Source organism: Atta cephalotes (genome assembly GCF_000143395.1).
Source record: "Atta cephalotes unplaced genomic scaffold scaffold00007, whole genome shotgun sequence".
In the NCBI taxonomy this organism is placed as follows: domain Eukaryota; kingdom Metazoa; phylum Arthropoda; class Insecta; order Hymenoptera; family Formicidae; genus Atta; species Atta cephalotes.
This window is the reverse complement of record NW_012130071.1, coordinates 614,912-626,453: the sequence shown is the minus strand read 5'-3', so window position 1 is coordinate 626,453 and position 11,542 is coordinate 614,912. Positions and strand designations below refer to the sequence as shown.

The following is an 11,542-nucleotide window of genomic DNA, read 5'->3' as shown; positions in this document are numbered from 1 at the left end:
AGTGTGTGTGTGTAGTGTGTGTGTATATATATATATATATATATATATATATATATATATATAAACATGAAAATCCAGTTTAAATCGTTGAGACTTCTTGTGTATTCATATTTGCGGTCTCAGGACATTTTATTTACTTAATCTTTTCAATCTTTTGTAGAGTGTCGTAGCAAAGAGCGATATGACAGAAGTAATTATTTTTTTCTTTTTCTTTTTTGTTTCTTATATTTAATTCTAAGATATTTAAAAGATATTATTTTCATTTTCAGGTAACTTTCATGTAACATTTGTTCACATGTAATAAATTAAATTGAATGAATTGAAGTAATAAATCCATTCATTAAATTAAATTAATTGTTAAAATCAATATCTTTGATGTCGCAATATTTGCAAGAGATGGACAACATGAGGGGGATATCAATTCAAATGCGAGCTTTGTGATTTCTCGTTCGTGATCATCTCTTTCTGGAACGCGTTAATCTTTGTGTATCTAAAAATTGTCATTATCTCTAATCGACAGACGCGACAAGTCGAGGATTCCGTGTTTTATCGATATGATAATATCGCCCAATTTTTCGCAATTAATGAATCCCATAGCGTGCGATTAGAAAATTAAATTAAATTACGTCTACCTACGGAATGTTATCGTTACTCGTTATTTGCATAATCGAGATGACCTTTATCACGTACGAGAGCGACAGGTGTGCTGTTTCTCCTCCGCAAATATATATATATATATACACATATATATATATAAAACCGACCATTCGTTAAGCGTTTCGATTCAGTGTTTGTTTACTTCGTCTGCAGCACTCTTTTAAAAACCATCACATCCGTACACCGGTTCCGAAAAAATGAATATCCTGATAGTAAGTTTCGAGCAGCGGGTAACAATTTGCCAAACACAAGCAGTAACATTTCCTGCAAACTGACAACATTGTTTGTCATCATTTTAACATCAAAACGTCACACTTCTATTCTATTTACTGAGCTTCTATTTACATGTCCTCATCTTGCTACTTCAATTACCTACGATTTATGATGTTATAATTTATACTCCATTCAACAATGTAATTGTTATATAGATATTAGATCAGAACAAAAATTCGTAACGTTATTTCATTTGTATTACATGTTTAAAAAATGTTGGTAATTATATCAATCAATTGAGCAGTTTCAGTTTTAAGAATTTGTTTTTCGAATTATAGTGATTTCGATGATTTTAACGGAGTTATGAAAAATCAAAGGCATAGTTTACGTCATGCACTTGATACGCGAGTAGTAATTTTTTCTATTAAATTATTTTAATTTGAACGATACGCGTGCAAACATATGATATGTGTATTTAATTAATCATTTTGATGCATACTATAATTTAGTACATTGTTTGTTGAAATTAAGATAATTTATTAGAAAGTTACAATATATTTAATACGCGTGCAAATCATATCACATACTTGGTGCAAAAGAGATCACTGTCAAAAATGTCCAAATGTTTGATATGATTAATGAATGAATGAATGACATGATTAAATTCTGTTAAGAAAACCAAGTTTTTATGTCAAATTAATTGTAGACGATTAGTTTGTAAACGAGAATTAGGGAAATTTGAAGTTTGTACGTACTGAAGATGACCTAATTGAAGGTCAAAATGTTTATGTTTTGTATCATTTATGATTAAAGTAATCACTTAAAATGAAAAATTAAAGCCTACACTGTTATCGTTATTGTTAGCGTTATCACACTAAGAGTCAGTATAGGCTTTAATGCTCTTTTTTTAACCAGTTGATATTCTGTAAGTCGATACGATTATATTATTGTGAAAATGTTCCTTTCTCTTAATCGAAAATAACTTAATAACGAAAATTTTAACAATATTTTTGTAAAAAATGATTTTTTAGGAAGAACTTTAAGCTTTCTTGTTAGAAAGTCGAAAATTTTCGCAAGACTTTTTGAGCACGTGACAGGAAATGAGAAGAAAATTTTCCACTTTGTGTGATTTTTTTTCAGCTTGTGGTTTTTTTATAACAATTATAATAAGTAACAAACTCGCAGAAACTCAAAGCTGACTACTGACTTTTTGAAAATAGAGATTTAATAGTCCTTTCTTTAAATTGAAATTTCATTCCTTTTTAACAAACTTATCTTAATTACAGTTGATTGAATTTTGAAGTTCATAGTGCTACGAACTTTCGTTCTGACCAATACACCATGTGTTATATTACATTTGTATTGTTGAATGGGAAATTATACAATAATATTGATGCAGTGTTACTGTTAGTTTGTGCTTAACAAGAATTTATCTCTGGTCTTAATTTCGACATCAAGTCATACGAGGATTTAAATCTTGTTTACAACATAACTAGATACGCAATGATAGCTATGGCTGTTTACGCGCCGCGTTGAATCGTCACTAGTTCAAATTTCTGCAAACATTTAGTGTTTACAAACAGTTTAAAAACAGGCGTTTACTCACTCTTCGGTGGATTTCGCCAGAAATATACGGCCAAGAAAGAAATCACGAAAACGGGCACTCGGTCACTTTTTTCAATTATTTCCCGTCGTGATTGATCTCAGACGAGATTCGCACTCGACTTCGCAACAATAGTCCGTACGCAATCGAATCCCAGGGTTCTGATATGGGTCGCGTACCGATCACGTGCCTCACGATTTCTGACGTAGCGTAGTAAGACTTACGTCGGCAGGTAGGTGTAGGTATAGGCAGGCAGTCAGTCAGTCACGCTCGGTCACTCACCTACTTCTGCCAAGCACTAAAGTCGCCAGAAATCTGCTGTCTTGAAACTTCAGTTGCTCTTCCTCCGTCGATATCGGCGCCGCGACGCCCGGGGCGCCCGATTTGCGTTGTCCCATGCTGCCTACGGCCCTGCAAAACAACACACATACTCGTTAGAAAGGTTGCGTGTCGTAGGAGATGAAGAACTTGATACCTTGAAGGACTATTCAGCATTCTAAATTTCTTGAAGTGATGAGATCTTATTTCAAAAGAGTGAAAGTATTGAAAAAAACTATTGAAAAAAATGAAAATAATCTCTTTAATAAGAATGGTAGATTTTCACTTTTTTTTTTGGAATGAAGTTTTATGTTTTTGGAATGAGATCCAAAGGAATGAAAGAAATTCTCTCCTCTTAAAAGAATCTCCAAAAAAGTGAAATCACTCCGCAAGACTGAAAATCTGTCACTCTTATTTAAGAATGCAAATATTTTCACTTTTTTTCAATAGTGACAGTATTTTCATTTTTTTAGAATGAAAATTTATTCCAAGAAATTTAGAGTACAGCACAGACCTTTAAGAAAAACTTTAAGACGTTCAAAAAACATCCTAAGGAACATTCCCAGAATGTTCCCAGGACGTATTCTTTAGATAAAGACATTACATGCATTTAGACAGTTATTGATTGCTATGCAGAAATAAGACCAACAATGAGCAAATTAAAAATATTGCAAAGTGTCAAATAATTAATTTGGAAATTTTCACTAATAAAGAGATACAATGCTCTTATCAACTTTATATATTTAACAATAAAAATTATATCATATTTAATTATGCCATATTTGATTACCTGACATGGTAATATCTTGAATTTTCTCGTTGTTAGCTTTATTTCAACATATTGCTTTACACATTATGAGTTATATATAACATTTATTTATTGTTAAAAAACAAATGTTCTTAATTTTGAAATATTTAAATTGAATGTTCTTTAAATATACATAGGATATTCTACTTAGATATCCATATTTAGATACTGAGAAAAAAATTGTTCATTTGATTAAATTAATTTAGTTTGTCTTTATTTCTTTCGGTGAAGGATGTATTAAATTAAACATATTATATTTAACTTAAATACGTTCTCCAATAAAAGAAATAAAGATGAACTAACTTTTAAAAATTATTTAATTAAATGAACAATTTTTTTTCTCAGTGCAACAAAAAAACATTCATAGAATATAAAAATTAATAGCATATTCTATAGAACATTGTACAAAATATTCTACGCATGTTTACGCAATATTTATATTTATGTAATTTAAAAACTATAAATGTGCCCTGAATATGACAGTTTTTAATACCTTTAGTACATAGATTATATGGATATTCTTCATAAATATTTATATAGTGTTTATATACTATCTAGAAATTTGATCGTTAATGGATTTGCTTCTGTAGTAATTTCGTCTTCTTTGTTGAAAAACTGAATTGATAGTTAATGATTCATGCGTATCTTGAGAGCGCGCAACGTTCTTCGATGTTACTTTTATCTTAATTCTAAATTTAATCAAATATTAAGATACTTATTAACTAAGTATCATTATTAAACGATTGACGATCAATTTAATTTGATATATTATTATTTCAGTTTCAATTTACGATTGCATTTCGAGTCCGATAATAATCAACAGGCAGTTTTATTTAACTGAAAGATTTATGTATTTTAGATTTACACAGAAATATTTTTAAGCGTAAGAAAATCCAGCTTCGATCGTATATTTAACGCGCTTCTTGTTTATTTGTATTCACATTTATATTCACATTACGTGTGTCTAGTTTACTTATTATTCAAACAATAGAATGAAAAACTTTGAGCAAAGCTACTTTAATGCTAATTAAGTAATAAACATTAACAATAAGTTACAAAAGAGTTTTAATAAATGATGGAAATGTTACAACAATATAAAATATAATAAACGTTCTTCATTGTCATATTTTATATCGTTGTAACATTTCCATTATTTATTAAAACTCTTTTGTAACCTATTGTTAATGTTTATTACTTAACTAGAATTAATCCAACTTGGTTCAAAATCTTTTAACTCTATTGTTTGAATAATAATAGAGGAATAAGTTAAATTATCTCAAGTTATTTATACACAAAGTTTTTCCAGAGATCAAATGTTTTTCCAGAGATTTTATTGATTCTGCCGGAGAACCGGAAGATTTTTTTTTTTACAAAGAACTTTAACACGCGTGATGCGTGAATATTCGCACTCCGAGTCCAGTGGAATATTTCTAAATTGGCGGTCAGTCGATTGTCACCTAAATATTTAAATGGGATAATTGGGCCTGGATTGGCCTTACCAGCTATTTTTAGCCATGGCGAAGGGGATAGACCCTATTCCACTGGCTAAAAATAATCCGATGGCGTTCGCGCTTTGTCGCAGGCATGTACTTATTAGAACGATCCTGCTTCCTTTTGACAATCTTCTTATCCTGCTCTCAGCTCTCGGCATACAGGAGAAGAATCGTATAAATCGTGAGAACGGATTTGAAGTAACAAATGCGTCTTGTTTTCAGCACGCAAGTGTGTCAGTCTAATGTAATTCCATATGACTAAACTAGTCAACCGGATTCGATCTCAAATTTCACGGAGAAAAAAAAGATATAAAATACTCAATAATAATTTTAAGACATATGGGTCAATTTTCAAGCAAAATCGTAAAGCTCGTAATTTATTCTCGTATAAGACTTCTAAGAGCTTATGACTGAAAGTTGTAATTCATATGCGTACCATGAGATGTACGATTATGTAAAAATCAACGATTTCTTATGGCTAGCAAAAAGCTGTTTGTAAAAATATTGTATCCTACAGTTACAAGCATTCCAGACATAAGTTCTTACAAAGAAATCTTATGAGAATAACAATTGCTTAGAATTAACTTATTTAAAGAAAGAAAATTCTCTAAAGTAGCAGATAGTTGATTATACATGCTGAAAATCCTTACAGAAATTACAAATAAAACTGGAAAATAGTGATTAATTGCTTATTTTAAGTAATAAAAGCACTTGTCCTTTAATGCTTTTAATACTGAAAGAAAGTAATTTTTAATATTAAATTTGCCAGTATTAAATTGGATTTTTCTAAGAATATAATTTCAACTTCTGAATCTGCGTAGTTTTCGAAATTATTCGGTTATTATTTTAACGCATCGCATGACATCATCAACCGGTTGTATCCCATCAATAAGAATCTATCCTGTCAGCTTCAGACATCACCTGATTACGATTAACAAGTCTATAACGGTCTTATCCCAAAGTAATGGTCTAATTATCTCTTCAAACACGAAAGTATCGTGCGAAAATGACACCTGTGACGTTTTAAAGTATCATTCCAAACAGATCACAATACTTACCTTATTTTAGCATTAACATTTCTTTTTACATTTAGCCTTGTTTTATTTAATCCAAAATAAATACTTTATTTTCAAAGAATTCTTAAATAGCTGATAGACATTTTTCCACTTCTCTATTATTAAGAATTAGCTATATTAAGTATCAGTATATAGAATCTCTGCAAAGTGATTGGAATTGGAAATTTAATAAAGAAATTGAAGAATATTGGAAATTCAATATTTAAATATTTAACAATACAATTTTATAGTTTAAATAAAATTTTTCTCTTATGTCTACTTCTTATTGAAATAATTTTGGATTCAGGTTCTAAATCGCCATCAAATTTTTTGTATAACTTTCAAATACAATAGAAAAATTTGTAATTCTTTAATTTATAATTTTTGAAATTACATCCTTAATTATAACATATCTTTAATTATTTATTTTAATATTTCACTTTATTCTCTTTCATTTTTTTATATAAATGTTTTCAATTCCAAAATATGTAATTTAGAAGGGCTTTGTCCGAGTCTAGCAAGTGATTTGATGTGCGCTAATATATTTTAATCTTATCATATAAATAATAAAAACAAATTTCAAACATTTCGACTTTTATTAACAGTCCTCTTCAGTGAATGTATACAGAATTACATATGTTTCTTAAAATACATAAAATTAAATTATCTTCTTTTTACTTTGTTAAATTTCCTCATTACTTATTATTAAATAAAAAAGTATTATTAAATAAAAAGTTCTTGATGTTCTTTTAGATATGATTATCATATAGAATCCTTACTCAAAAAGTATAATATATGGTAGAATTTATCCTGTTATTATTTCTTATCATTACCCAGGAATTTTGATTTACAGACCACATACATAAACAATCTATTTATGATAGTGTCATTATTGTGCTGTAAAATATTCTATCGTTAAAGTTATAAAAATACATAATGTAGTATAAAAATTATCTTTCGGACAACTAATTCTTCGATCACATTTATTTGTGAATGACATCTTCTTTCGCCGACTTACAATCGAGTGACATGCATAAGAATTTTTCAATATTTATCTGATGATCTACGTTGTGGGAGAGTTGATGTAATTAAGTGGGGGGACAATAGATCTAGATGGGAAGGCATCCGGAAAGTTTTCTATACATTTTGTCTGTTCAAACCCAATAATGACTGTTTTTTAATGTATGTCATTTCTGATATGTAGATAATTTGAAATTTGTTTTTATTATTTATATGATAAAATTAAAGAGATCCTAAAAGGCGTTATGCAGGCGTATTATCGACTAAATATAATTTTCTTATAAGATATATATATAAGATATATATATGTTAATAATAACCCTTAATAAATACCTTTTCATCCGTGTCCTGCGCATTTTTTTTTCTTTGATTTAGAACAATTATATATAACAATTTATATGCAATATAAATTTATTATAAATATACAACTTTCTAAAGATGTCAAAATATATATGTAAAAATTGCTTAATAATTTTTATTTACTTGTAAAAGTGATGAAAATTAATCCAGGACACGTGTGTAGTAAGAGTGCCAAAAACTGTGTATAAAAAGTGTGTATTAAGATTAAGGATTAATGTTATATTTAATCGATAATATTAGTCGATAGTAATATTTAGGTTATTTTTGTATAATAATCACTTTTTTCTTCTTTTACAGATTGGAAAATCCTTTTCCAGAATGCATATTAATATATATCTGTGAAGTGGAATTTATATCCTAAGACAAGAAGAATTTGTACCGTCAAACAAATTTTTAAATTGATATTTTCTTTACCATTTCTTAATCCATAACGCTCTAGAAATGTCGCGATAACATTTATAATATTTCGTATAAAAGTTATGTAATTTGTACTTACAAAATAATAGTCCACAGACTATTTCTTTGCATGAAGAAACAACGTGGAGTTCTTAGAATTGGACTTAGATGTCTAATTAAAATGTTATTATCCTATGAAAATTTATGCATATGTGTGGCATGTGTGAATGAGATATTAATGTATCGATGTGTGAATGAGATATTGATGTATCAATGACAATCGTCTGTATGTAAGTTCTACTTACACTATGACTAATCGCCCTTAAAACATTAGCGCACGTCAACTTGCTAAGCTCGGACAATCCTTCTAAATTATATTTTTAAACTATATTTTTAATTGAATTGTTATTCATTTGAGCCGTTTTTCATATAATATTAATTTATTTTCAATTCCCTTTTGGATTCTTTATTTTTATTATTCAATGTTTAGAGATGAGTAATAAGAAGTTAGTTTCTTCCGTTCAAATTATAGTATATATAGAATACATGTATGTACAGCCTACAAATTTTTTCATTAAATCTGGCGAGAAGATGGATAATTACTCAACGTTCCATGCTTCATTATCTCTCGGAACGGGGTTCTTCTAATATTTGGGTTAAAAGTTTAACTCGCAGCCGAGCTAGAATTGCGATTTTAATTTAATTAATTCGGACCAACGAACGCGTCATCTGCTGCCTACGTTCAGTTTACGCGTGGCCACGATACACTCTTCAAGTTTTCATCATTCCATCATTTCCTCCTCATATCGTGTCACGCGAACGCGAGCGCTCTGCCAATCTACTTTATTCATTTTTGCATTTAACGTTTTCCTCCATCTCGACAATTTTCCATCTCTAACGTTTGTTAGTATCTTATTCTAATATAAGGAAGAAACAAATTAAATGTATTTTATCCCATTTTGATCGTAATAATTGTAATTTAGAATTACCTTCTCTCTAAACAATATCAAATTTTGTGAAACTCAACAAAGAGAGAGACTTCTAGATATTTTTATCTTTCTTTTTAATTGTTTTTTCTTCTTTCAGCAGATTCCACACATTTTTTAGACTTTAAACATGATGTCTAACGAGAGAATCTTCGAGTGAATGTTCACGTTTGCTCGCCATCATCGAGAAACCACGTTGAGAAATTATTTTTAGATATCTGCTCGACAACATTTTTCAATGTGTTTTTAGTACATTCTGCAACATTCTATGCAAAGTCGTATCAACATAACTTGCCGCTTCATACAAATTAATGGACTGTCACTGTTACGATATTTCTAGCGATATGTAGATTTATTGAATTGACTTTGCATCGATCTTAGTCGCGTGTACAATTGAACAAACAAATGCAGTAGCTACCCGATCACCGTCACTAGACGGAATTGTGACTATTGTAGTATCACTATGTTTTAAGTTGACTATAATATAGATCATTTTAACCTTGACGACAATTCCCGAATATGGCATGTAAAACGGAATGCGAATATAAAAAATTTTGAAGATACATGAATTTTTACCTTTTTTTTAATTCTCTCTGACGATTTTCTCAACTAAAAGATATTTCGAGATATATATATATATATATGGGGCATTGTTTGTCAAATTGAACATCTCCTCTGTCTAAAATTTAATTTATTAGCCAAAGAATTTTTTTCTGGGCTCAATTATAGGTACACATATCTACTATTTTTTTTAGTTTAGCTTTTTAGAAATTCGACGAGCCTAACATGACCGCTATTGTTCACGAAGTACAGTTGAGAATGCTTAAATTATCACTCAAATGGGCCAAGGTTTCAATTTCACGTCAGCCAAGAAAAAAAGTATTCAGAGATGTCAAAAGGTTTGCAGGTTATCGCTAGTGCTTCATTACTAATGCCAATATTTCGCGAACCTTGTCTTTCACTTCATCAATGCGAGAAGCGCATTGATATTGTCGAGACTTTTGAAAAAAATGCATAAATTGCATTTTTCTCGAAATAGTATTTTCGAGAAATAGTATTTTCCAAAATGATTACCATGATAATTCGTATAGTTTTAATTTAATCAACTTGAAATTTTATTCACAACACTTTTCTTATCAATCAGTACTTCGTCAACTATAGCCATTATGTTAGATTCACCATATAATTTTCAAAAAGACTAAAATGCCAAAGGAAATAGACATGTGTACCTACAATTTGAGCCCAAAAAGAAATTTTTTGGATGAATTGAATTTTAGACAGAGGAGAGTGTTTAATTTAACAAAAGAATGCCTCATATATCCATATATATATATATATATACACACAATAATAAATTATGATTTTTCGTTTCTGACATCATAATTCAATACTTGCTATTTACATTGAAAGAGACATGTATGCTTTAATATATATAGTGATAATAATAAATCACATGTTCGAGTGGAATTGGACGGTAAATAATCGCATGTTTCTTAGGATTTATATTCTTCAAATACTGATCTGTTAGCTTCCTTGACTTCACTGCGTGCCGACATGATTATTCTGTGTATATACAAGTGTGCGATGTGAGATTTATTCTACTTACAATTTCTAGCGATTTTTATCTTTGCCTTTCACCCTGCAATTAACGTTCATTAAATTAATGTTTGCAAAATATTCAATTTCTTTTTTTAAAAACGCACATTTAGTCCATTTTAAGATTAGGAAAAACGATTAATTGAATAGTCCTGCGCGGCAAGTATAATAATTAAGAATAATTGCGCTGGGATTTTTGAAGAATTGAGATTTTGAGTTCCACTCTCGTTTGAGTTCACTTAATAACGCTCTTCATCAATGGAACCTTTACTCGACAAGCCCGCGCGCGCGAGGGTCAATTGCTTATTAACTCAAAGAGCCGTAGTGGCTATTAAACGATTTCATTGTCATTGAAATGGTTTGCAAAAAACGAAAATGGTCGTGTTCATCCGGAAACAAACATACGTGCGATTGATTAATCATCACGTATAGATTGATCTATCGTCGTTGTGGGAGAATTTCGTTTACAATTTAAACGGTCGTGATCGCGAATCAGAAGAAACGTTTTACTTCCTTCGGGCACATTCTGAAAAGTACCTCGTAAACATCGCACTTCGTAAAATGTAGCTCGCCATGTGTCTTTTTTATAGTCGCCTTAAACCTTAAACGAGTCGCCGGAAATGAAGCAATTTAGCGGTTACATTTATATGTCGGCTTATGAAATTAGACCAAATACGCTTGAAAATGATCTTGGAATCTAAACAACGCTGCATCAGCAGTCACTCAATGCTGTACAGCTGCATTCGGTGTATCATCAGATACGTCATCGTATACATTACTTGAAATTACGGTGTCATCACGTGTACATTGCAGAATCACATGGCTATACTAAAGAATACATATTTTACGTGCTGCTTCCTTTGTAAAAACATTCGAAATTGATTAGTCAAGTACTCAGTTTTAACAATAAAGTATCAAAAATAAAGATTTTAATAATAAAAACAGAATTTTAATTAAAAAATTAATAAAAATTAACTTTTCATATTTTTCTTCTTTCTCTCTCTCTCTCTCTCTCTCTCTCTCTCGTGATCGCAGAC

General features: G+C 29.9%; 2 protein-coding genes across 2 annotated transcripts in view; one reads left to right on the top strand and one right to left on the bottom strand.

Annotated features, from left to right (window-relative positions):
* Nucleotides 1-11,542, bottom strand: part of LOC105626880 (serine/threonine-protein kinase OSR1) — a 35,445-nt gene that overhangs the window by 21,689 nt on the left and 2,214 nt on the right. The window contains exon 3 of the mRNA XM_012208171.1: nucleotides 2,756-2,884. Coding sequence (XP_012063561.1) covers nucleotides 2,756-2,884 — 129 coding nt within the window. The remainder of the gene's footprint in view (nucleotides 1-2,755; nucleotides 2,885-11,542) is intronic.
* LOC105626881 overlaps nucleotides 640-11,542 on the top strand; it is a 16,990-nt gene continuing 6,087 nt past the window's right edge. The window contains 4 exon segments of the mRNA XM_012208172.1: nucleotides 640-705; nucleotides 708-789; nucleotides 792-846; nucleotides 848-869. Coding sequence (XP_012063562.1) covers nucleotides 640-705; nucleotides 708-789; nucleotides 792-846; nucleotides 848-869 — 225 coding nt within the window.